This window comes from Ursus arctos, unplaced genomic scaffold (genome assembly GCF_023065955.2).
Source record: "Ursus arctos isolate Adak ecotype North America unplaced genomic scaffold, UrsArc2.0 scaffold_12, whole genome shotgun sequence".
In the NCBI taxonomy this organism is placed as follows: Eukaryota; Metazoa; Chordata; class Mammalia; order Carnivora; family Ursidae; genus Ursus; species Ursus arctos.
The window spans coordinates 34,936,526-34,964,429 of NW_026622786.1; the positions used below are offsets into that span (position 1 = coordinate 34,936,526).

Sequence of the window (27,904 nt, forward strand, 5' to 3'; positions counted from 1 at the left end):
ATGAATAGTCTTTATACATATGTAGCCAATTGGTCAGTATTTTATTTCATTATATCGCCCTCTACAGGAAAGTTTAAAATACATTTTGGAGAATTTTATAATCAAAAGAAGGATGGATGATTTATTCATCTCATGAAAACTCAGCCCAAGGCTACTGACAGCTGCAATTCCCCTAGCCACTTCCACATAATTTTTAAAATGTGAAGGCCAGGAATGGTGCTGTTGACATTAATATCAGGACAAGGAGGAGAAGGAGTAGGTATCTCTGGAGGAGCCTGTGGGGGGATAAACAAAGACACTCCTACAATATTAGAGATTTCTGACTTTAGATTTGACTTATCAACAGCTTGAATTGCAATGAAGAGATCCGTGCCATTTTCAAAAGAGATGTTTTCTGGTGTAAACACAAAGACTTCCTTAGAGTTGGCCTCCTTCGGGATGAGATCAGATGTGTTCACTTGAAGTGATTCATTGAACTTGTCTCTGAGATCAAGAATACTTGCACTTATTCTAATGATATACTTGTGAGCTAAAAAGAAAAAAAAAGTTGTTACTTGTAATTCTCAAGTGTTAAAGAAGTTTTAAAGTCTATTAGAAACTATATCACCGTTCCATAAAGTTCCAGTGAATAAATGTAATTGATGGTCCATAATTATAAGTATAGGTATTCTTTTTATATTCTTGTTTGTGTATCTTAACAGAGTGATAAATATAAAACTGGATCGGGGGTGCCTGGGTGGCTCAGTTGGTGAAGCGTCCGACTCTTGATTTTGGCTCAGGTCAGGACCTCAGGATCCTGAGATTGTGGCCCAATGGGCTCCATACTGGGCATGGAGCCCGCTTAAGATTCTCCCTCTCCCTCTTCTTCTGCCCCCACCTCTTCACCCGTCTCCACCCTTCCCTTCCCCCTCATGTGCACGCACATACTCTCTCTCCTTCTCAAAAAAAAAAAAAATTAAGTAAATAAATAAATAAATAAAACTGGACAGGCATGACCTAAAGCCTTGGTCAGTATTTCTATGTATACATCTGGCTGAGAGAGGAAGCCTTTAAATTACTGCTTATTGCTTTATTATTTATAGAGGAGTTTTGGGTACTGGTGCTTCTCAAACTTTCACATGCACACAAAATACCCAGAGATCTTAAAATACAGATTCTGGTTTGGTAGGTCTGTTTGGGGACTGAGGTTCTACATTTCTAACAAGCATTCATGTGATGCCCGTGCTGCAGTCTGAAGAGTATACTTTGAGACAAAAATCTAGTAGGACCTGAGGTTTCTTCCAAAGGTCAGTTCTGCTCCATAGATATCTATGCTCTATTCCCAATCCTTTCCAGGAGTCATTGCTAAAAATGGGGTCTATTAAAGGACAGCTTGGAAAGATTTCAAAAAACCTGAAGATTGCCTGTTACTGGTTGAAACCTCTTAAAACTTAAAGTGGGCCAGTTTTTCAGGTTCTAAACCTCCTATTTAAAAATCCTAACCTTTCATTTCAGAGGACATTCAAGATCCCTCTTGCCTTCTGCCTTCCCCATGCATCACAACATGCCTGCCTGCCATCACCTCCTTCTGCACCTCTGTTGGCTGCTAAACTCCTTTACAGGGTCCACACCATGTTCAGCTTACCTGTTCCGTGATCATAATCATCCCCAGGAGCTGTCCAAGTCAGATTAATAAATTTGTACCCATGGATGTTTGCCTTAAGGTCAGTGATTTGACAAGGTGGAAAGAGATCAGGTATGGGAGCCTGTGGGACACCAGAGGCCACAAATGAACCTCCCGAGGATGTTCTGCTGAAACACACTTGGTTGCCTTGAAGATCATTCTTACTAATTTCGGGTCTTGGTGGATTCCATTTTATTTCACCTGCATCACATCACATCACATTACATCACATTACATTACATTACATTACATTACATTACATTACATTACATTACATTGTAAATAACTATATGACTAAACTTCCCTCTGTTTTGTTATCAGATTGCCTTCTTCCTACTCTCGCCTTTGCCTTCTTTCCTCCCACACACAAAATTAATTTTAATTATTTGGTGTAAAGATCCCAAATCAGGTTGCATCAGAGGAAAAAAAGCAAAGAGAGAATCATGGTTTTTTATCTTACAGATATTTTCCGGATATTTTATGGAATAACAATTCTCCCAATTAATTTTCGTGACATTTGTCCTGGAGTTGTTTCTTTTCCCATCTTTTTGCCTATCCTGATTTTACTCTTCCTAGGTCAGTTTAAATCCTACCTCTGTTTTAAGCCTTCTTAGACTGCCTCAAGAAATCTCTTTCACCTAGATAATACTGTTGGTTTTATTATTTTTCCTATTTATTTGGTAATTAATCATCTGGACCATCAAGAATTGCCTTATTTCTTCCATGCATTTTTTTTTCTCTTTCTCTTTTTGTGTTTTATCTTTCTTACTAGATTGCATCTTCTCATAAACTGTTTATGGTTTTCTAAAATTTTATGCTTTTGGAAGACTTCTGATTTTCTCATTGAATTCATAGGAACTTAGTGCTTGTAGCAATCTCAATTTTCTTCACATTCTTGCTAAAAGGTTATATTAAAAGTAATCCTGGAATTCAAAAAATACACTGGCCTGCTCAGTCAGTAGGGTTCTCAGACTCTCATTTCAATAAAAATATTCCATAATACCCTGAATGACATCATTCAGAATTTACTCTCTCATAAATTGTACTTCTTTAGCCCATAAAATTTTTGTCTGTAAAGACAGATTGATCTTCATACCTATCAATCTGGTCTTGGGCAAAGATAAAATGGATACTGTAATAGGTTCAGAGTTAGTATTCAATTCACCAATAGATACTATCTCTCTTGCTATTCAGGCTTATCAGGGGAGAGAGGGGAAAAACATGGCTCTCCAATGCCAAGGCAGATCCTATCACAGTTAGTACTATCACAGTTATACCAATAACCTCTCTAGCCTCTGTTTCTCTGTCTGTAAAATGGGAAATTAGAAGAATGTAATGTCCTACTGTGAGTAAAATACTGAGCATAAGGCTAGATATAGCTGCTAAACCAAGAAGGCTAAACTCCTACCTTTCCCCCTAACTCATAAGAACAAATGAGAATAAACTAAGCTGAAATATGTAAAAGAGCTTTGGAAGCAATAATGTCTTTTAAAGCAATTCCCCCCCCCCCCCCCATGATCACCTTTGCATGAGACACCACATGTCCTAGAATCTTCTTTTTACTGAGCACATACCCAAGTAAAGAGGACAGTGGGAAGCTTCTTGGGGGAGCTGTTCTTACAATACAGCAGGCGCTAGGAAAAGACCTGCCTAAGACAGAGTAGAGATTGATGGAAAACAAGTCCTGGAACCCATCAGGACTAGTCTTGTTCTCAATTACAGCTGTAGTCCAGGGCAAGTGTTTATGAACAAGAGTGGTATAGGACTTCCTGCTTCTTGGAGCACAATTTCCCTGCATGCTTACATGTGGGCTCAGTGTACTGGCTGGTATTAGGTTCATCTACTATTCTCCCTGGTCTGAGAAAGAGAAAGGAGACAGTGGGGCTTGTCATATTGATGTATATAATAAGCCGTAAATTCCCTTATCCTATGGAAATGCCAATCTCCGTGGAAAGAGCTTCATTATAAAATGTTTTAAAATTTATTAAAAATAATAGCAAACATTTATTGAACATTACTGTTTACCAGAACAGCTTATTTGATGTATTTCCTAGTTCATTCCTCATAACTACCTTCTGAGGTAGTGACCATTGTTATTCCTATTTTACAACTGACAAAAGTAAAGCACAAAGAGATTACCTAAAATACTTTGGTAGAGGGCTGGAATGTGAACTTAGGCAGTGGAAAGCTACTTCCAATCTATTGGTTTTCAACTGAGGGTTATCTTGCCTCCTAGAGGATAGTGGATGATGTCTGGAGACATTTTTTATTGTCATGACTATGGGGGCTGCTTCTTTTTTTTTTTTATGCTCAATTAGTCAACATATAGTACATCATTAGTTTTTGATGTAGTGTTCAACGATTCAATAGTTGTGTATAACACCCAGTGCTCATCACCACACATGCCCTCCTTAATAACCATCACCCAGTTACTCCCTCCCCTACCCCCTCCCCTCTGTAAACCTCAGTTTGGTTCCCGGAGTCCAGAGTCTCTCATAGCTTGTCTCCCTCTCTGATTTCTTCCCATTCAATTTTCCCTCCCTTCCCCTGTGGTCCTCCGCGCAATTCCTTATGTTCCACATATGAGTGAAACCATATGATAATTGTGGGGGCTGCTTCTGATAACTAGTGAGTAGAGGCCAGGAATGCTAGTAAACATCCTACAATGCACAGGACAGCCTCCACAACAAAGAATTATTTGGCCCAAAATGTCAATAGTGTTCAGACTGAGAAACCCTTATATTAAATCACACCATTGTCCTCACAGGCTTATTGGTTTTCTCTTGATCCCATGCCTTTTACTCAAACCAGTTGTGTTATTACAGATTACTTACCATTCTCAATCCAGCCAGGTATGTACATGGCTCCATTCTGCTGGGGTGTCACCCTCTGTCCGGCTGCATTTATTCCTCCCAGAGCCCACACTTTCACACTGTATCTGCCATTTGTATCATAAGCCGTAAAATACCTTGAATAGATACCATCATCCTTAGTAGCATCAGCACCTTGACAGGAAAATGAAGGAATTAATGACTACCGGAAAGGCAGATGGGCATTTGTATATTTCCAACTCATATGTGGATTAAAAATTTTCAAAGCAAAGATAATCTTGCACTATCTCCAAGAGAGTTTAGGATTTGATTGTGTTAAAGATGAGATCTACTTTTTCTCTTATGCACACACACACACATGGATATGTCTGTGTGTGTGTAGCTTCATATGTGTATATTTTGTCTTCCTGATTGTTGTCTTTCTTTGTGAAATCAGAGATCATGCCACATTATCTGCTATATCCAACATAGTGCAAGGTAACTATTCATTAAATATCTGTTGAACTGAATTGAATTGTTGTACATTAGTATGGAGAAAAAAAGTGTTATGTGATTATTTTTTTTAAACTTATGACTTCTCACCAGGGTAGATTTAGGTAGGAAATCCATTTACAGAATTTGTTCTAATAAGGTTACTTGCATCAGAGTAAGCAGTTATGTTCCTTCTAAAAAGAAATGTAGAATTCTCTTTTTCTCACTCCCTGTTAGATTTCTTTAAAAAATAATGGGCAGGATTTTCATTTTGGGGGCAAGCTAATACAGAGTCTGCATAGATATAGGAGACACGTATAATTGCATTTGAATTTATATCTGCTCCTTTCTAAATGTGAAAGCCTTATTTTCTTCATCTGTAATGTAGGGATAATAATGTCTCAAAAGTGTGTGGTAAAGATGAAAATGAAGATAACATAACATAAGATAACTATTCATTTTCCTCCTTCCCTTTTTGGGGAGTGTGGAATACCCTCTGACAACTCCCTAGAGTATCTGAGTGTATTGAGCTTGAACCACTAATGTGTTTGGTCTTTGCAGAAGCTAAAGGTAGGCCCTTCTTCATGCTTTCCAACATTTTAAAATATAGGAATTGCGGGGAAGCAGAGAGTTCTCCTAACTAGACCCCCAGTAGTGGACTCCCTGCTTCTAACTGTCCCCACTAGATCATGCCCTCTTTCTGTTCCGTGGTTGCTTTTTGGAAAATAAAGATAAGTTTTCCAATTTTTTGAATGGTTACCTGCTCCATTGTCCAATAATTCCAGGGTTACTGTTTTACCGTTCACTGATTCTATTACAGCTGTGACAGTGGCCCTGAGGATTGGCAAAGATCCTTGATGAATCTTTGCATAAACTGCCATAGGGCTAGGGAATTTGCCTGTGTCTTTGTTCATTTTAGAGGTCACTGTAATTGGAGGCAAAGTAGCACTGGATGCACGGGAGGTGACAGTCAGAGTCAGGGTTTGTGAGCTTGCTTGCAGACTGTAACTCCAAGGGCCAACCTGCCCAAAACAAATGGAGACATTTCCAATTAATAACTGTAGGTGATACAGACCTGACTTTAATGCCACCTATAGGAAAAGCTTATCTGATAGAAGCATGTTACAAGCATATCTAAGAAGATCTCTGATACTTGGTTAGCCAAGGGAAATTTTGGTATATTTGGATTAACTGGTTCTTACTGTCAAGAAAATCCTAGTTGGGGAAAATGAGGTCAGAAAGTTGTGTTCTTATTATTTCCTTGTTTTCTAAAAAGCCGTATCAAATCAATGGTTTCCTGAGGTAAAGGAAATTTTTTCATGATCCTGAAGTTTCAAGGACCATTTTGCATCTTGACTTCTATGTAATATGAAAGTTCTCCCTTTAGTACCTGGAGAAAATATCACCAAATCCTTGATTTGCTGGCATACTAATGAGATAGAGAATTGGTTGGAGAATTTTCCTTGTTCTTTCTTTCATTCAATACTAACTCTCCTTTTATTTATTTATTTATTTATTTATTTATTTATTTATTTATTTATTTATTTAAGATTTTATTTATTTATGTGACAGAGAGACAGCCAGTGAGAGAGGGAACACAGCAGGGGAGTGGGAGAGGAAGAAGCGGGCTCCCAGCAGAGGAGCCCGATGTGGGACTCGATCCCGGAACTCCAGGATCACGCCCTGAGCCGAAGGCAGACGCTTAACGACTGCGCTACCCAGGTGCCCCTAACTCTCCTTTTAGCAACCACCCACATATAAAAAAGCTATGATTATTTTGTAAAAACTTTAATTTATCTTGTCAAATTGTGGGAAGGATAAAACCTGAGCCCATACCTTGGCAGTGCCTGGGATTTGAAGGTAGGCCATTTTGGCGTTTGTGTCCACCACAAAGCTGTCGTGTTTCTTTCCACTAGGATCCTGGAGAAGGATTTGGGGAAGCTGTGTTGTCCAAGTGATGAGAAATAAAGTGTCATTTCCCACAGTGCTGTCCACAAGCACTGTGCCGTTCATCCACTGATTGTTCTGGAGGGTTAAGCCTTTGCTCTCAAGCTGTCAAGAAAAACAACTCTTTACATTCTGGAGAATACAGCCCCCATCACACAATCTCTTCCATTCTGCCTCCAATTCCCAGTTGCCCCATTAAAAGACGTCAGTGATGCCTGAGTCCTTGGTTTGGTATTTGGGTCTTATCATTATCCAGTTTTAAATTACCTTTTTCCAGCCTAATTACCTTTTTCCTACCTTTTCCACAATGTTTATTCCTACAGCCAATCCAGACCACTTCCCCAAATGACGGTCATGAATCCCTGATTCTGACTTTATCGTACTCTCTGCTTTTCCTGAAAGTCTGTACATTCATCTGAGCCTTACCAATTCTTTTGTCTAAGCCTTACCAATTCTTTAAAATTCGGTTCAAATGGCACTTTCTCTATGAGACTTTCTCTAATGTCCATCTCACTTACTGACCAAGAATAATCTCTCCCTCCTGTGAGTTCCCATAGAATCTTGATTCTGTCGCTCCGTTGATATTCTCACAGTGTGTTTTTCTTTATACCTACTACTGTTTATACCTTATCCTGTTTACTAGACTATAAACCTATAAGGGGTCTGAGTGGGACTTTTTGCAAATAACCAATGCTAGGTCAAGTGTTATTGTAGTCCCTGTGAAGATAAATGAAATAAGTCGGAGGGGGGCTGATTTGTTGTTTCGAGAAAAATGAAGGAGTGATTAGAGCAGGGACCGAGGCGGGGAAGCGTTAACAGGACTTTTACAGAGACTGTGACCTTGAAGATTGTCTCCTAAGTAATTATTTCTTGTTGTTAAACTGATACCTAAGAAAAGATAGGGTGACTGGGTCATAGAATCAGATTTTCTAATTTCATAGGTAGATTTGATCTTGGATGTGGAACAAATGAAGGGCTCTTACATCTTATTCTTAAGGCAGGTGGGTAAATGAGTTCTGCTCATTTCTCTATCTCTCTCACTGTTAGACTTCTTAAATACAAAAGTAATGGGCAGAAACTGCCAGACTGTGAACTTGTCCTTTCATCAGTTTAATCACTTTTTTTCAGACACATTCCTCCGATTTCCAGACTGGACTCTTGATTTTAATTTTCCAAATTTGAACTAGGATAACCGAAATGAGTATAATTGCTGTCTTCTTTGATTGAATAAATGCTACACTGGTAGATCAGAAAACCTATTGTTTCAAAATATGTCATTATTTGGCTTTGACATGACATTGTTCTTTTACTTTCAGCCAAACTTTCAGAATAAAATTGTGAACTCACAATAAAATTATCACAATAAAAATCATAATTCACACAGATGTGAGTTCTGATTGTTTACTCTCTAGCTTAAAAATTCATATGAGTAACTTTTGAAACTTCAAGAAGAACATTTAAAATACATTTGTCATTTTCTTAATAAATAGTCCCAAGATTTTTTAAAGAAAATTTGGTTTTCTTGAAATTTTAGAACCAGAAGCGCCCATAGATGTTTTCTGGTTCATATCTGGCTGAGAAACTAAGGCCTGGAAAGATGAAGTTCTTAACCCACAGTTAGAGAGTTCATGGCAGGCCCAGGACCAGAATCCAGGTGTCTTAACTGACATCATGGACTTTTCACAGAACAAAACACTTTTCATCCATTATAAGGAAATCTTTGCAAATATCACAGATTTGAGGTAATGGAAAAATAGAGCAAGTAATCCCTGAACACTTACTTGTCCCAGAAAATTTGTGTTAAGATGATCTACTGTGAAGAAAATTCTGAGCCAATTATATTGCTATGGGTACTTGTTAACAGATGTTTAAAAAGAATTTTTGGACCCATTATATTGTATGTTGCTGGTTTCTATGGAGAAGTCAGTTAGTATTGTTTCCAAACAAGTAAACACTAATTGCTTTGCTTAAAAAAGTAGTGTTGCATTGGAATAATGTCCAATATCAGGCTGAAACTTCTATTTTTAGTTTTAATTTACTACCAGAAGAATGTAGTACTTAAAAATTTTAACCACTAAACTCTCCATCTTGGTTATGATTATTTATGAACATGAAAAACCAAAGAGTAAAAATTCTGACCTGGATAGCACGCTGGGAGGCAGCTCCATTCCCAGATGAAAGGGCCCCAAAAGCATCAATGAGGCCATTGTTCTGAGCCTGATCTGAAGCATATGTCTGTAAACCTCCTAAAATGCAATTATATTATCAAAAGTTGTTTTCTAGAAATCAAGTATTTGCACCATTTTAGCTATTGTTAAGATAGCAGAATACATGACGTAAATATTCTATTGCATTTTTACAAAGTATTAATCAACATCAAACAGGCATCCAGATTAATTCAGAAGTTGATACTAAATTTTTAATCCTACTAAATAACAGCTTCAACAACAACTCAGTTGCACAGCTATGTCAATTTTTTATAAAGCAGCCATGAATCTCTGATAGGTCAAAACTAATAGCATAAAATTTCATGCTTTAAAGGTCATACACTTCATATAAGAGAATTCATTAACCCTTATTCCAAGCCTATTGATTTATTCTTCTTTTAGACATAATCTTAACAAGCTTGACTTTTGGGTTTTCTCCCTAAATCATAAAACATGTGTATGTAACAACAGCAAGAAATAACAGCTGACAAGGGATATTACAGAAAAGTATAATATCCAGTAAAAAATAGATTATATACCAGGTCTCCCAGTCTCAGGCTATTTAGAACATGTGTAACTAAGATAGTTGATGCAAAAGCACTTTTAAACCATTAATGCCTTCCAAAGTTTAAGGTAAGTACTTTGGTAATGGTCTTGGCGCCCCACCCAGATACCCTTACCTAGGCAAGGGAATCTCTCCCCAGCTGCTCTAAGTGTTAGGTGCTAGTGGCATTTAACTGTCCCTTTTTCCAGAGAATTACCTTACTAAAAGAGGCTACGCTTGCTAGAGAAATAACATGTTCCCTCACCTCCACCTGACTGATGGCCACAGTGGTACAAAAGGTTAGCCCTTTTGCCTCAAGATTGTATCAAGTGTGTGATGCAATTCCAGACTGAGAGCCCCCTATAGGGTTAGGTTTCAGCTAGACTCTAAGTCCACTTCTGTGCTTGGGTCCTTTCCCTGTCCTATCCTATTTTCCTTTCTCCTGTTCTCCTGAGAGCTCTCCCTGTATAAATCACATGTGCCCAAATCCTTTTCTCAGGCTCTGCTTCTAGGAAACCCAGCCTAAGACAGGTAGTATTAGGAACAAGTGGTCCTGTCATTTTAGCTGGCTCAGGAGGCAACTCAGCATAATAATTGATATCCATAATGCTGGCCCTAGTTCAAAAAATTGTGCCCACCTACTCTGCTAAAGAAGCCAGGCACATATGGAATCTATTTTAACCATCTGTCTGTGTATGAGAGTTAGAAGCTCAGTATATTAATGTTTTATGGAGAAACTGCATTGTTTTCTACATTTTCAGAGTGACCTTCTGTGTGGTTCAGCAGGCCCTTTGCTCTTCCCCTGCTACTCCTTATTAAAGTCTCAATTTAGATGTCACCTTTCTGGACCTTCTCCTTCCCTTAATAAAGTCAAAGGCTTTCTATTCTAGGGTGCTTTCTACTGTTAATAGAGTACTTGTATCATGGCGTTATATAGTTAGTGGCTTGTTATCTGTCTCCCCTGGGTCTCTAGGCCAGTTGTCAACTGGAAGAAAGTGGTTCCTGGCTAACCTATTAGATTCTTTGCAGTCCTTACAAAGTGTCTGGGAAGAGAGACCTGAGTCCTAACTAGAGTGCTGTGCTGATCCCATCTTCCTCCAGACTGCCATAATCCTAGAACTGAGGCCTTAAAAGAAACGGGTAGAGTCAATTCTAATGTTCATTTGGAGGTAAAGGCAGGTAGTTGGTTAATAAGATTATCCCTCTCTATATATATCCCCCCCTTCCCTTCTCCCCAGTTCACTGGCGCTCAGAATCCAGTGGAAGAGACAATTCAGTGGGACAGCAGACCACCCTTCACCTGTCATTTTAGACAGCTCCTCTAGTTCTTTTGCTGCAGAGGGTCCCAGGGCCACTGTGTGGATGACAGCTCCACTTTGTTTCACCTCGTTAAAGCACGAGCTTATAGTGTTGTCCTCCCCATCGGTCAGCAGCACAATTTCAGATCCATCTGTTGAGAATTTCTTCCTAATAACCTAAGAACATAATGCAGGGCCTGAGTTATCCGGGTGGCCAAGGTGTTTGGGAAAACAGCATTTAAAGGGAATGAGAAGAGAAATTCCAGAGGGAATGAACACAAGTGCCTGAGAATGCTCAAATATCTGTCTTGAAATAACATTTTAAATCAGCAACATTCATGGAACTTGACAGTAGTCTTTTCTTTTGGTTACCCTACTGCAGAGCGGGCTCTGTAAAGAAGGATACAGGGCAGTTCCAGGGATAGACAGCACTGGGGAAGCAGCAAAGGAGGTTTTTCTAGTTTCCTTCATATGATTTCTCCTTGACAGGTTTCTGAATGTTCCCAGATGCCTTCAGAAACCACCTTCATTGAATAGGGATAATATTTGGGAGATATTAGATGCAGGGTAGATTTAGCTTGTATGCAATTCACCATCTGATATTCACCATCTGACTATACCAGCTGTTTATGGTTGGCATTTGTTCTGACCTGTAAGTACCCAGGGCACATGAGTTATTAAAATTTTTAATATTTCCTCTGATTAAAATAAATAATTTTGTTCCTATTAACCCCAGCTCCTAATTGTCCTATGACAACCATGTTTCAACTATTCCTGATTAACACAGATTATAGTTTTTTACATTGTGTAGAAAGCACACACCTTTTACCAATGTTGGATAAGATTATGATAGAAGAAAAATTAGATTTAAAAAATAGTGTTACTCATTTCAGAAGAGGAAGGCAAGAGTCCACTCTTCCCCTAAAAAGAATACAAGGAGAGACCCAGAAAAAGGGAAAACAAGCAATTAAGCCCAAGTAACCTCTCTTCTCTGGACCAGACTCTCAGAAAAGGAAAACGTCTTAAGTAGATTAAAAGGAAAGCTAAGAGCAGAGGGGACTTCTGCTGCACTCTGAACTCTGAGAGGGGCTGCCACATACAGGAAGAGAGCAGAACTGTGCCTGCTGCTACATGGTAGAGCCCAGAGCCCAGGATCCTCTCAACCATGGCTGTGGCCTTGATCTGACCAAGTTGAGAGGCCAGAGAAAGGGTTTAATTTAGATTCCCTTGTCCTACTCCCCATCACTGCTATGTGCCGTGGAAAACATGTAGAAGTTCCCACTATCCCACAGGGAAGACAGAAGTCAGCAGACAAGAGAACAGGTCATCTTGCCATACAGGCTGAGGGGTGTTCAGTCTGCTCAGGGGCTGCATGGAGGACAAGGAGGTTCTCAAGGCTCTGCTCCAATAGTGAGAGCCAGGGTGGGGCTGAGTCCACCAGGAAAGATGACTGGGCCCTGATCAAGCCATAGAGGAAAGCCCATTAGGCACCTCAGTAGACCCAGGAGCCTAGAACAGACCTGACAAGGGCCCTGAAGTAGGAACCAGTGGGGAAATTGAGGACAGTGTAGGACTCAAGGCTCTTTACACATCACACACAAGCTCCTCCTCTCCCACATCTGGACTCCATTGGGCAGGAGGAGCATCTAAATTCCAGTTGTATCCCTCACACTCTCTCTCACCCATCTAAGTGGAAAATGCAGACCAGAAGTTCTCTCTTCACCACCAGGCCATCTGGCATTACTCATCTCCCCTAAGGTTTTGCATAGCAGGAGTTTAGTATAACATGTCAGCGATTTCACTGTCCATTCCCCTTCCTCATTTGCTTCTTTAATCAAAGCTTGGGCGAGCGGCAGAGGCAAGAGAATCCAGATCCACACAGGCATTGGACAAGGGTTCTGCAGCCGACTGTGCATACAGTGGAAACCACTTTTAGGGAACCGAACTTCAAGGTGGAATACAAAGTGCTGGGGGACAGACTGAATTTGAGGAAATGGTTGTCTGTTGTCCACATGCAATAGTGTGAGCTGGAAACTAAGTGTTCCTGCTGCTGCTTGGGAATCTGGAACAGCCCCTGACCTGGCCAAGATGCCACAGAGATTCTGAGACCTTAATCAGCCAGGTTTTTTCAGCCTATTATTCTTTGTTTCATGGGGATAAATATCTTCTAAATAACTACGGAATATTAGATTATGTATTTAGAGCAAATAAGCATCAGGTGCTATCAAATAACTCAATTCAATTTTATTGAGAACCTTCTGTATAAAAGATACTGTGCAGCAGCCTGGGAGGTAAAGAGAGAAGTCCTATCCTTAAAGAGATTTTGCTTGAGTGAAGCGTGTGATTAGAAAATCAGATAGAAGAGCCTAGAAGTCATAAGAAATTTTTTGTCAAAGTTCACAGGATTTAGAAAGAAGAGTGATTCTATACAGTTGAAAGAATCAGGAAAGATGTCCAGAAGTAGGTGATGTCTGGGATGGATCTTTGAAGAATGAATGTGATTTGAAGGACAGAAGAGGCAGGAGAAAGTATTCTAAGTGGGGAGACTGGCAAAAGTGTGGAAGTGCTGAAGGACAAGCAATCCAAGTTACTGAGCTGTAGGACCTGGAAGAGAGTTCCTGGTACGGGAACCTAGAAAGGTACGTAGGCGCTCTATTATGAAAGAACTTAAATAGTAGTGAAAATTTGACTTAATTTTGTTGAAAACTGAGATAAGTTAAGAAACAGAAATTGTAAACAATGACACATGACAGGGGAACTTGTCTTACAGCAAATGCTGATCGAAGCCCGGAGCAGATGGACGTTCCTCCTGAGGCCACTGTTGGTAAGCTTTTGGTGAGTGCATCCCTTTCCGTGGCACCGTTTATCTGTACAAGTTCACTTTGTACATGGGCAGCACTGTCAAATGTCACCATCCCAACCCAAGACCCTTGCTCAACTATCTGCAGAAGGAAAAGTTTGCCGGCCTGATTCAGTCGTTTAAGGCGGTCACCATTCTGAATGGAGAAGTAGAAGAAAAGCGGTCAGTTGGGTTTAGATAAGCAGACTAATAACAAAACAGTGTAGAGGAAATTTGGAGTGGCTGCCTTAATATCAAGTAAATGACAACAAGCTTATTCAGGGGACTTTATATTAAATTAAATTTCTATATTAAATTTCTCCTTTGTAATTAGTAGCATCTTTGGGTCCAATTTTAGAGACTTTGTTTAAATAGCCCTAAAAGAGGAAGCCAGATTAGGCTTTAGTTAGATCATTACTGCTTTAGTAATGGTCCTATAGACGTACATATTGTCAGTGAAACATTAAAAATTGTCAAGGCTCTGTACTTCAGCAGATCTTGCTCATAAATCGAAAGCTAACTTAATTTGTCAAATGAGACACTTGCTGCTGAATTTCTGTTGAATAGAGTTGAGGTAGGTGTTTCTGATGGTAATGTTATTGTTGTAACTGTTCTGACTCTAAAGGTTGTGTTTATTCCCAGCCTGTTACAAATTGTGGTCCAGATCACATCACACACAAATGTGAGAGCAGCACCCTAAAGACTGAGACCCAGTGAACGTACCGACATGCTTCCAGACTTATCAAGGACTAAACACACAATTCTTTGTCCAATCTGCAGCAATGAGAACGTGGGTGCAGGTGGCTGTGTCGTCATAGGAGTTGTTTTCTGAAAGTCCTCAGAATCACGAATCACTTCCCATGTGCTTCGGAGATTGCATTTTTGGTTTTGTGGGTTTGGGGCCTCTTTATTATGGTTTTTTTCTGTACAGAATTCAACCACCTGAAATTGTCAATAAAATTATAGAGATAAACAGAAGGGAAGGATATTTAAATCCCTTGCCCTGCTAACCCATAAACTTGGCTTAATCCCACCATCACTGCAGAACACTGCTGGGGAAATTCACAGTGTTAATTCAGACTTCCTTTCTCAGACCACATCTGCAACCTCATTGGACCCTTAGTACTCCTCAGCAATCTATTTATCTGTTCTTGGCTTCCTTCCTACTTCTCAGATTTGCCATTTCAAGCCATCACCACTGTCTTCAAACCACCCACTTCTTAACATTTCTCTGTTGGTACCATCTTATCTCTCCATCCTTTTACTTCCCACTCACTTCCTTCTCACTCACTTATCAACACCCTGCAATCCAGCTCTTTCCTCTAAGATGTCCCACTGGCTCTTCAACCTTCATGTGTTCATAACTGAACTTACCACCTTTCCTTTAACTCTGCTCCTCCTCCTCATGTATTTTCTAACTTGATGTCACCAATATCCACCCAGACACCTACATTAGGAAATCCTATCTTCTTCCCTCTACAAAATAACCAAGATCCATCTATTTCACTATCTCTCCAGTTCATCATCTTTCTCCTTCTCTGTTGGAATCTCCATCATTCAAATCCTCATGGTCCCTGCCTTGAACTATTTTGGTCTCCATCTGACTTTTCCATCTTGTTTGCCCTCCAGTTGGTCCACTCCATAGTTTCCAGAGACAGCGTCTTTCTTACTCTTGTGCTTAAGACCCTTTGTGACTCCTCATTGCTTACACACTATTTCTGGACTATTTCACATAGCAAGCAGAGATCTCCATGATTTAGATTTTGCTTCACTCTCCATCCTCACTCTGGCTGTGCATTCCAAGTCTCTGATTTCCCCCTACTGTGATCCATAAGTTCTCAAACGTGCCTTTGCTCATGGGCTCATGGTTTCCCACTTTGCCAAGGAATTCCCCTTCCTCTGTCTTCTGCATTGTGAACTTTACCCTCATGTTTCAGCCAAAAGGTCATGTTCAAAATGTTTTCTCATTTCCTTCCCCCCCCCCAAAGAATTTTTACTCAGCCCGGTGGCTTCACAGTACCCTAGAGATACCTCAGTAAGACCCCTTTAACATTGGGCTATAAACCCATTTATGGCAGAAAATTGTCTCATTAAATTTTGCTTCCTCAAAACTTGGTTCAGTGTCTGACACATAATAAAAGCTTAATATAAGTTCGTTGTTTTTTGAGTAACCCTAAAATCTGCATGTCAGGTTTTTTTTTAATCTACAAAAGAACAATAGTTATGCAAGAATTACGTGAGAACATATGGAATAGGGTCCATACTAACACAGCCAATAAATGATAGTTTCCTCCTCTTTCCTTAAGTATTTATATCTCTAGTATTTGGGGGATTAAAAAAAGAGCCACAGTATACAAAGAATGTATAACCTAATTCCTTCTCTCAGACTATTATTCACAGTAGTATCATTCAATTAAAAATCCTAAATATCCAGAATTCTAGTAATTTAGAAAGTAATCATTAGCTGTAAAACACTTCTTTTCCTCTTTATTTGCATTTCCCAGGTCATATTTGTTGTGGTTCCATAATATCATAAGGCTGTATTCTGGCAGGGGATCTGAAAAACTTAAACTGCAGGCAGAGGTTCCCAAACCTGACTGTACACCAAATTTAACTTTGTGGTTAATTTAAAACACAAAATCTGGACCCCCCTCTTGAAAGTTTCTTTCTTTTTATTTTGTTAACAAATACTTTTATTTTTTTAAAGGTTATTTTTTTATTTACTTGTCAGAGAGAGAGAGCCGGCACAAGTAGGGGGAGCAGCAGGCAGAGGGAGAAGCAGGCTCCCTGCTGAGCAAGAAGCCTGTTGGGGGACTTGATCCCAGGACCCTCAGATCATGACCTGAGCTGAAGGCAGATGCTTAATGGACTGAACCACCCAGACGCCCCCCTCTTGAAAATTTCTAAGTCTAGAAATGGACTGCAAAGCCAGACTGAAGGATGGGCCTTTGAACCATAATATATCACATTTTTAAAACTTATACCACTAGTAACTCTTATAAGTTACTTCAGCCTCTATTCCAAAAGGAAAACATAATTTTATGTAAGAGGCTGAAAGATAAGAGACTCCCCACAAAGTCTCTCCACTGATTTTAGTCAGTGAATAATGGAAGCATTTAGGTTTAGTTTGGGCAGATTTGCCAAAATGTATATTTAGCACTAATAAGGTAATTTATCAAGTTTATTTTATGACCTGTTGGTCATTAAAAAAAATTAGAAAGTATTTTAAAACTACTTAAACCTATTAAAACTATGTACAAACCCCGTACAGGCACTAATGCTCTTAAAAAGAAAATTTCAGTTAACAACCAAAAGCAAATATGCACGCTGAAAAGATCTCTGAAGTTAAATCTAAGGCTACTGATCATGTCCTTATTAAGAAATAAAAAGAAGTATCAGATCCTCTTGGGTAAATTTCTTATTTAAATAAGAATTTTTGTGCTTGTCTGCCTTTAAGGATAATTGAAGCAATTCTAAGCACTGAAACCCCAAGCTTGCGGGAGGGAGATAATGGAGTGCAAGAATGGACCTAAGGAAGGCAGAGGGGGGAGGTTCGACTTTATCCCTGAATTTGTACTCCCAGCTTGTCCCACAGAGAATCAGCTTGCTCACTGGTGATTTCCTAACATTTGATCCTTTCTTGCAGCAATCGGGAATAAGAACCTTGCTAAATTCCTATGTGCCAAGAAAGAAAAAGAAGAACAGAGTACTTACAGAACCAATACTTTGCGAAAACATTATGGAAGCCTTCTCGGTCTGTGGCTCAAAAGGTATGAACTCACAGCCTTCTTTGTACAGTCCTGTTGCCGTGTCGACTCTGCAGGGTTTGTTGGTGCAGCTGCCTCCCTGACACTGCACTGCTTCATATTTACCAGTAATACCTTTCGAACACCTGAAAATATATTAAGGTGAGATCTTTAGGTGCTGTAATCATTTCAGAGGGTTAGACTCTGTGGTCGGGTTGTTCTCATGTCTACAACTTCCTCTCATAATTCAATGAACAAATACATCACCTTAAATAGCAAAATTATTAAATTCACATCAGTGTCATTTTTGTTTGCCAGAAAGTATTCGAAGGGTTCCCAAAACGGTATCAGAATTTGTTTCTATGCAGCAGAAAAGCTAAGTCTGGCTTATGATTGCCGTCAGAATTAATAAGGTTCCAAGTCCTCAGCCACCTCCTCATCTTGGACCCTCATTCCTAGAAAATCAGGAGCTCTCTTTTGTTTCCCTTAAAAGCCTTGCAGACATTTCCTGGTTTTCTTTTCCAGTTAGTTTATGTTGTACAATTTTTGCATAGTTCTTGTATGTTCATAGGTATTTTAGATTTTTCCTTACATGCTTATGAGTTTGTGGCTATTATAAATGGACAGCTTTTTACCCGACATTTTATTATTTGAGTATACAAACAATATATGAACACTATAGGAAATTTGTAAAATAGTAAGAGTATAAAGAAGAAAAAAATCATATCCCACCATCAGAAATAAGCTACTGTTAACATGTTGAAGTATTTTCTTCTCTATGTATCAGCATGACATTGCACACATAACTTTGCTTCCCGCTTTTAAAAAACTTGGTGTATTAGTATATTTAAGATTTTAATATATTATTATAATTCATAATATTCTTTTAAAATGTGATTTTAATAGCTGTATGTTTTGATACTATAATTTGCTTCCCCCCCAATTTGACAGTACTAAAAGTAAAACTTCAATGAATAAATAAAAATTCACATAAAGTTTTGACACTGTTTCCAAGTTTGCTGCAGGATTGACTCCCAGAGTAAAAGTTTGAACATTTTAAGTCTGTTGATACAGCCCATTCTGTCATTCCCTTAATGGATTTCTTTAAAGATTTTATTATTTATTTATTTATTTGACAGAGAGAGAGAGAGAGAAAGCACAAGCAGGGGGAGTGGCGGGCAGAGTGAGATATATAATATTATATATACCACATCTTCTTTACCCATTCATCTAAAAAGCCAACCAGGTGCTCCACCTGTCAGGTTTTAGTATATGAATTATGCTAGCTCTTTAAAGTAAATTAGAAAGTTCTCTTTCTTTCCTGTTTTTGCTAAAGAAGTTTATATTCACCGAAATTGAACTCACTCATAAAAAAATGGCAGCTAAGAGTACTTTACAAGTATTCAGTTTGCTTTCTATTGACACCACAGAAAGTTATTTTAAATTGGGATGCCCCCCCCCCCCACTGCCCCGGGTGGCTCAGTTGGTTAAGTATCTGCCTTTGTCTCAGGTCATGACCCTGGAGTCCTGGGATTGAGTCTTGAATCTCCCTCTCCCTGCGCCCCTCCCCCCTGCTCATGCGTGTGCTCTCTCTCTCTCTCTCTCTCTCTCTCTCTCATTAAATTGGGATAAATTGTGTTTTGTTTTAATATTTGGGTTGTCATTCTTTTAAGTTCTACAGTCCCTCCAAGACCCATTCATACTGATGAAGTATACATAGATATCATTCTGCCCTGAAGGCACTGAAGAATCCCATTAGATTTGTTTATGTCCCTGATTCTGGTGCAGGAAGACGGAGACACTGAACATAGCGCCTGTGTGTGTCTTAGAGTTGCACACACACACACACACACACACACACACACACAGGCAAATGATTTGTTGCTGCAGAGTAGAGAATTCAACTAATTGAAGCACTTATAAAGTGAACAAAAGTGGTAGTTTTTTCGGAAGCTGAAAAAGAAGGCACTAAGAATGAGAGATCAAAAATAAGACAAAAGAACCCTGATATTTTTAAAGTCATCAATTCCTGAAAAAATTGGTTGCAATTTAAAATAGTTTGGGAAAAGTTAAATCAAAATATACATACCTTACTGCTTCTCTTTTTTTATTGAATAAGTAGAATTTCTGGTTATTATTGTACTCATCATATACCCCCCATCGTAGATGAGCCCATTCATGGACAAAGACCCTTTCTGTAAGAAATTATTTTAAACACCCAATTACAGTAAGAATGGCAAAATTATCTTCTCACACTGGGAGTAAGTCATTTTTCCAAACATCATTATGCTTTGCTATGTTAATTTTTTTTCAATTAAAGGTTTGATTCCCTTAGAAAAAAAATCAAATAACCACTGTGCATTTCTTTAAAATGTAACTACTGATTTGGTTCATCCAATGTTAATTAGACACTAGTATGTGCCAGGCAGTTACTCAGTCAAAGAAGAAACAACTGCCTTGTCTTTACACAGCTCATGGTCTAGCAGATGACACAGATGACCAGAGAACTAAATCCCAAGCGGTGGAAGTGTAATGATGGAAGTCAGTGCAGCCTGCTGTGGGAGCCAGAGGCATTCATGGGGCAGCCTGGGCAGCATCCACAAGATGTCCTTCTCCCTTATGGCTCGTATCTGGTTAACTTTCAAGGCCTGCCTATTACACCTCTACCTTTTTGCTTTGACCTAGTCTCATCTTCCCAGGCTTACTGCCACCTACTTCTGAATCACTGCCATAGCCACCTACCTGGCCTCCATATCTCTAGTCCTCAGGGGCTCCCCTGTGGTGCTCCGGTGAGATCCAGTTTCTCAACATGGCATACAAGGTTCCTGACAATCCAGGCCCTGCTCTTCTCTGCAGCCATATTTCTTACTGTTCTTTACCCACTTTCAAAACTCTTTAATCACAGTGAATTACTAAACTCCTTTTACTTTCTAGAGTCACACCATGCTCTTGCTCATCTCTGGTTCTTTTCCCATATTTTTCCTCTGGCTCAGAATACTCTCTCCCTCTCTTTGTCTGGCTAATTCCTACTTTTCTTTAAAATCAGGCTTATAGCCGCCTAGAAGCCTCTGACATCCTCAAACTAGTCCAGATACCCCTCCTTTGCACTTTCATTATATTACATTATTGAACTTATCGTGTTATATTTTCATTACTGCTTACATGCTAGTCTCTCACACTAGACACTTGTCTCCATAAGAACAGACACAATGAATTTTTCATTGTCTTGCCTTGGCAATAGTGCCTAGAACTTAATAGGAACTCAGTGAGTATTTGTTAAATTTGCATGAATCTTAGTGACTTATATTCAGCTCAGTTTTTCTAGAATGTAAATTCCTAGGTAGGCTGAATTTGGAAGGTTATATGAGAGGGTACATGCTAAGAAAGACCCAGTATATCACATTGAAGATATAAACTATTCTATCAGTGCTGGGGAATAACTGATGACCTCTTAAAGGAAGGGGTAAGTTGTTGGGGAGGAGGCATGGAGTCACAGTACAGAAAGGAATGACATTATATGTGGTGACCATGATGGCTAAAGTGGGCTCAGGAGTGGGAGGGGGCAGTTAGGTAAATCAATTCAACACATATTGAGCCATATGTTGGGAATTTTCTATTTGCTATGGGGTTGAGATGGAGTGTTGTGAAAGAACAACAAAGAGGTACATTTGTTTGACACCTCTTTCTGATAAGGTCTGTAAGTGTTCTAGTGTATTGGGGGTGGGATATGGAGATGTTAGCACTCTTGTTTGTTTTCTTTGCCTTGCCCGTTTAAATGAAGAAAATCAAACTGGTTCTAATCTTTTCAAGATAGTGAAGAAACCGGTACTAGTTAGTTAACCTAATTATCTAAAATGAATCATATTTGATTATACTTGGGAAGTATATATTTTGTATACTCCATTGTTTGTTTCTTTTAAGATTTTCTCCAAAGGTTGCTCTAAATAGCTCACATGGGAATGATTATTTGGTGAAGGAAAATTGGACTTTTTCTTTAGTTACTGGTTTTTGAGAGCTGACCTGCAAGATATTCTGTCTGGTACTAAAAGTGTGGTCCATGGCCTCACCATATCAGCATCATCTAGGAGCTTATTAAAAATGCAGATTCTTGGGGCACCTCTGTGGCTCAGTCAGTTAAGCATCTGCCTTCAACTCATGTCATGATCCCAAGGTCCTGGGAGCAAGCCCCACTTTGGGCTCCCTGCTCACTGCGGAGCCTTCTTCTCCCTCTCCTCCCCACTCATGTGCTCTCTCTGGCTATCACTGTCTCTCTCTCAAATAAAAATCTTTTTTAAAAAATGCAGATTCTTGAGTCCCATCCCAAACCTACTCGACAGCATCTGCATTTTAACAATCCATTTGAATGCACAGTCTGAGGGCACTGTGCGTCTCTGCCATCTGGTGGCTACTGCGTGAGTTACAGGCAGCAGGTTTAATTCAGGTGTCTCCCCCCCCCACCACAGATCCATAGAAACCTAATGCTACTTATTAAACTATCTTACAGTTACTATCTCATACTAATGTTACCCAATAACAATCTCTAACAATTAAAAATACTACATTTACACATGTGTGCTAAATATGAATAAAATTTTAACTGAGAAATGCACTTTTCCGAATCCCTATTTTAAGTGAAAGAAAGTTATAATAGTTTATATTTTGCTTATATATTATTTTGCTTACATATGCTTACTCACATCATGTTGATTGTTGATCTACTTTGAACATAAAGTTATTAAATTGTGAGAAATATAGCAGAATACTTTATCTATACCCCTACCTTGTGATCCGTATTGAGAAGCCACTTTTCCTGTTAGGAAGTTAGGAGTGAAATGAATCCTTTCGCCTTTTTCTCCACAGTTTCCCATCTGCTCTGTGTAGGGTTCGTCATTACCTGCAGGATTTGGTTCAGCAACTAGAACATCGGCCTGAAATTTAAGAAAAAGTCATTGTTACAAAATATCAGCAAATGAATTGACCTTATTCACACAGGAATAACTTGCTTTGTTTTGTGTTTTAAAGATTTTATTTATTTATTTATTTATTTCACAGAGAGAGAGAGAGAGAACAAGCAGGGGGAGCAGCAGAGGGAGAGGGAGAAGTAGGCTACTGCTGAACAGGGAGCCTGATGCGGGGCTTGATCCCAGGAGCCTGAGATCATGACCTGAGCCGAAGGCAGATGCTTAACTGACTGAGCCACCCAGATGCCCCACATGGGAATATTTTGAAACAATTTCAATTTATTCTAGAGTATTTTGAAGAAAAAAAATCTGAATCAGAGAAGGAAATTGGAAAAAATAACTTGATATTCTCACATTATTGTAGGTCTCGAGTTTTGGTCTCACATACTCGGGTTTTGTCTTCCAATTTTCCGGAATCAAAATGGCAACATTTTTGAAGTAGAATCTTTTTTCTGTAGCTTCAAACAGATATGGAGATGCCTGGGTCACCATGTCCTGGGAAAAAAGACAATGTATGTAACCAGCACAATTATGACAGAAAATAGGCAAAGCTGCCAATAATTCAAATTTACACCTGTATTTCATGTTTCCAAAGACTAGTTATTTATCAAGATGGCAAGGGGAAGTGTGGAATTACCTTTTAATAATAATAATAATAATAGTTAACCTTTTCTGAGCACTTAGCACACGCCTTGTGTCACAGTGTAATGGTCGACAATGCAGACCCCAGAGGCAGACACTAATTCTGGCTCCACACCACTTATATTAGCACATCAGGAAATTTCCTCAAGCCCTCCTGCACCCCAGTTTGTCCATGGATAGAGTGGAAAGTATTCTAGTGACCAGCTCATAAAGTTTGTTGGTTTCATTTCATTTGCTCTATTGAGAATCAACAAACTTTTAAGGGAGAAACTGACAATTAGAGAGTATAGGTCTCAAAGTCACACACCAAGTAGTACTGGGAGAGAAACTCAAAATGAGTACGACTTCAGCACTGCTGACATCACTGTAATAATTCTGGGGTTAACTAAATGTTATGAGGACATTTATTTTTAGTATAGTAGCAAGTGTTCAATATAAGGAAGTGGCATAATTAATTTATCTTCAAGTTACACCTAACTTTATTTCTCTAAAATGAAAGAGCCTTGGTGTTAAATTATAAATGCCTCTGCAGATTCCCTGAGCTGCTTCATGACAAGACAGTAGAGAGGGTATTATAAGACATTTATTATACAAAGGGACATTGGGCCTACTAGGACCAAAACCCACTGAAAAGCACAAAAGCAAGTATAGATAGAAGAGAGAAGAGGGCAGAAGACCGAGCCCCGAGGCCCCCAGCATTCAGAGGTGCCGTGAGGAGAAGCCAGCAAAAGAGACTCAGGGAGCAGCAGGTGCATGGGGAGGAAATCAGAAGGCACTGGGGCGAAGGTGTTTCAGAGATAGAGTCCTTGTTGGTATCTAATGTTGCTGAGCAATCAAGTGTGATGAGGACTAAGAACTGAGCAATGGATTTAGCAACGTGAGCGATCCATTTTAGTGGAATAGAGATGATAGCTCATATGAGTGAGTTCAAAAGAATAGATGAGGAAGCAGCGGTGGTGAATACAGACAACAGGTCAAGAAGTTTTTTTTTTAAATTAAAGAGGAATGGAGAAATGAAGAAGTAGCTGAAGGAGGACTTCAGGGCAAGGGGGTTTTGTTTTGTTTATTTGTTGTTGTTGTTTTTTAAAGATTTTATTTATTTATTTGACAGAGGGAGAGACAGCCAGCGAGAGAGGGAACACAAGCAGGGGCAGTGGGAGAGGAAGAAGCAGGCTCCCAGTGGAGGAACCTGATGCGGGGCTCGATCCCAGAATGCTGGGATAATGCCCTGAGCCGAACTTACAACTGAGCCACCCAGGTGCCCCTACTTGTTTTTTTTTTTTTTTAAATGGGAACTATTATAACATACGTATATGCTAATGGAAAAAAACCAGATAATGTAAGAGAAGAAAGGGATTGTTGGAGGAACAAAGTCCTTGCTGGAGCAGACCGGAGTGACTAGACTCCAGTGCCCGGTGGGGCTGGCCTTAGGGGCAGAAACAGTTCATCATTACACGGGGAAGCAGCCCTGCAGGAGTGACTCCTGCTCTGCCACTTCCTGCTCAATGGGATAAACTTGGGGAATTTATTTTATCTCTAAGAGCCTCAGTTTCCCCTCCTTTCAGATAGTGATAATAATAATGGCTGCCTGGGTATTTTTTTAAAGTTCTTGTAATGATTTGCATTTTCCCCCAAAGCCAGATTTTTAATAATCACTAGGACAATTTAACATTGTATCATTTTTAGAAATAAAAAGAGAGTCAAGATCACCAAAATGTTGAAAAGTTGGTATAAAACTTCCAACATTAGAGTATTGTGTCACAATTTGACTAGTGAAATGTGAATTTTCAGTATCTCCCAGAAGAACAAACAGCATGAAATGCTCTTGTCTTCCATGTTTTAATAGAACCATTAATTAGGGAGCTTTGGCATTTGTTCCAGGTTTTGAGAAGATGACCTCATATGTGGGCATTTAAACTTTTGAGGTTTGGAGAAAGTTGAGGATAACAGTTTATAGAATGGGCTGGTAATTCCTTAAGGACAAGCATAGCATATTGTTCATCAGTGGATTCCTGGTGCCAGCATAATGTAAATGCTCTGTAAATATTTGTTCAATGAATGAACAAATGAATAAATGAATGAAGTGCTTACGATGGATGGTACACTGTCCAGGAGTGCCAAGTTAGGAGGTGCCTGGGCTCCCATGTATTGAGGAGACCCCAAACTATTCCGATTGTGTATCGTGTGTGTGTGTGTGTGTGTGTGTGTGTGTGTGTGTGTGTGTGTGAGAGAGAGAGAGAGAGAGAGAGAGAGAGAGAGGGAGACAGAGAGAGACACACAGAGAAAGAGAGAGAGAATGAGAGAGAGAGAGGGAGGACACAAAGAGTGAGTTTCCCGGACTGCTCCTCTTGCTTCTCTGTTACTGGGTAGAGTGTAGGTGCAGTGGCTAGAACTGCTGCAGCGCCATCTGCCGGTCTTGTAGGTGGAAAAATGTTAGGGACGGTCCGGTATTTAAGAGCTGACTTAGAGGCTTCTGTCCCCATAAGGGCGGGAGGGAGAGAACTCCCTCAGAAAGCAGAGAGTGAGGGATGGCCAAGAACGGCAGCAAAGCCCAGGGTGAGCTCCCTCAACTCTGCAGATCTGGAACATCAAATAGGGAGGAAACAACTTTTATTAACTACTGAAGGATGCTGAGCACACTTGACGACCCTTACAAGTGTTCCTTTTATAGAGAGGATGTGGAAACCAACTTATCTTACAGTTGACACATTTAGAACTCCTACCAGAAAGTCGATTTAATAATTGTAAAGAGAAGTACATTTTTTCAGGAGGAAAACCCCCAAAGATGAAACCTTCAAAGGTGAAAGCACTTGGAAAGCTCTAAGGGGCCATATAAATACAAAAGACCATTGTCATTCAAAATAAGGCATCTGTGTCCTCCTTCTGGCAATTCCTGAGCCCTGCTGACTGTCCAGCCAGAGACAGAAACATCGGTGGCCACATCTTCCATACTTAGTTTCTCCAAGTGGCTACCTCATTTTTGTTCGTGCCATTTCTAAATTTAGAGGTAATCAAAAACTTACCCAAGGTTTCTGATACTGAGAGATTTCAAAAGGTGTGAATTTCTCTTTCACCAATGGTGGTAAACCTGATAGTCTTCCAGTTCAACAGGTAAGCTTCTCCCCACTCCTGCCCCTCCCCCCACCAACCGCTGCACTTCTCCAACCCCAGACTGCTCTTGGTGATAGAGATGGTTCTCTCTCCAAACTCCATCTTTCTAGCCTTGCTTCTGCTGAGAGCAAAGAACCTTTGGGGGCGACCTTTGGAGCCCTTGCACTACTAACTTCTGAGCTCACAATCAAGAACTTTGGCCAGAAACAAACTTTAGTCCCTTTGGCTTGGTTAAGAGGGAGGAAATCTTTTGATCTAGAAGGATTAAAAGTGGGACTGGTGATTGATAACTATGCGTACCATTTACTGAGCTCTTACTATGTACCAGGCACGATGCATTCATTTTTGAAGGTTTTTTTTTTTAATTTTTGAGATAATTTTAGGCTCATAGAAGACACGCAAAAAATGTATAGAGTTCCCATATACCCTTCATTCCGCTTCCCTTATATTCATGCATTGTTAAATTTAATCCTCACAAAGTCCTAGGAGGAAGGTACTCATTATTATTCCCATCCTACAGACTAACACTTTTGCGCGTTATGCAATACGGCCTCTGGAGGTGCCCCACAGCCTTTTATAAAGCATTTCCTTCTTATTCTTAGCTGTTTGCTGTTGCCCTTGACCTCTCTAATCCCTCCACCTTACAGTAATTAGAAGCCTCTGCCGGAACAGGAAGAGTCTTTTCCCCTAGTTTTTCCTTCCCCCATAGGAGAAGTAACAAGTGAGGTGAGGCTGCCCAGCAGCCCTTGCACTGGGGCTGGTAAAATGCACAGTTCCCTCTCATTGGAAGGGTCGGATTGTTCTCAAATCAGAGATTTGCCTCCTGGGCTCCTATATTAGGATAACAGACAAGGGAGTTACAATTAGGACAATAAAAGGAGAATCTGATATAAGCCAATGGTGAAATTAAGCAAAAGAATTATCCTCCCCGTATCTCACAATCTCCGTCAAATGATGCTGGCCCTACCTTAGTGTGAAACTAAATAGTTTTCAATGAAATTGTCTGTAACCAGTCATTTATTAAACGCCAACAATGCATCAAACTCTGAGTTATGTGCACTGCATTTATTATCTCATCACAAGAATTCTAGTACTTTGGTGTTATTATTGCCATTTTACAGCTTAAGAAACAGGCTCAGATTTGAAAATAATTTGCCAGTGTCACACAGCTATAGTTAGAGAACACGTGTTTTCTCTATCACAACATTACACTTAATTTTTTTTAAAGCATGGAAAATTACCATTTTGAACTTACCTTTATATGTTGAATGAGTGTTTCATCTTCTGGCACATTAGGGTCAATTGCAATGACAATGCCTTCATAGCCATTATTATTCAGCTGAATGAGTGAATTGCTCAGGGCCCCTTCTAGGAGATGAAGGACCAAGATGAAAACAGAACTCTTAAATGACCCCATTGCTGTACATCGCACTTTGATTTCTCTCTTTGGAGAATGATGCTTTTAGAGGTCGGTCTTCTTTACCCCTATATATATATATATATATACACAGGAATATATAGACACATATTTTTTCCAAGCTATCAGAGGTGGTTTATCACAGTATTTAACCCTTTGACCCAAAATTCTTTCACTATTGCATTTGTCTCCTATATAAGGAACTGTAGCTTAGTCTCAAATTCTGT

At 39.6% G+C, this 27,904-nt stretch overlaps 2 protein-coding genes across 2 annotated transcripts in view; one reads left to right on the plus strand and one right to left on the minus strand.

Moving 5' to 3' along the window:
• Nucleotides 1-27,801, minus strand: LOC113254453 (calcium-activated chloride channel regulator 1). Its single transcript, XM_026497671.3, has 14 exons — nucleotides 27,516-27,801; nucleotides 22,862-23,002; nucleotides 22,327-22,474; nucleotides 19,636-19,741; nucleotides 17,515-17,692; nucleotides 14,524-14,742; nucleotides 13,730-13,957; nucleotides 10,964-11,138; nucleotides 9,052-9,158; nucleotides 6,802-7,017; nucleotides 5,726-5,987; nucleotides 4,498-4,668; nucleotides 1,625-1,864; nucleotides 1-529 (listed from the first exon to the last, which is right to left on the minus strand). Exons 1-14 carry the CDS (start codon nucleotides 27,675-27,677, stop codon nucleotides 141-143), a joined length of 2,742 nt encoding a protein of 913 aa, XP_026353456.1. The 5' UTR covers nucleotides 27,678-27,801; the 3' UTR covers nucleotides 1-140.
• The window catches only part of ODF2L (outer dense fiber of sperm tails 2 like), a 294,695-nt gene that overhangs the window by 157,656 nt on the left and 109,135 nt on the right, over nucleotides 1-27,904 (plus strand). Inside the window, exons 2-3 of the mRNA XM_057310504.1 lie at nucleotides 13,732-13,796; nucleotides 17,447-17,570. The gene's annotated coding sequence lies outside the window, so the exon portion shown is untranslated. The remainder of the gene's footprint in view (nucleotides 1-13,731; nucleotides 13,797-17,446; nucleotides 17,571-27,904) is intronic.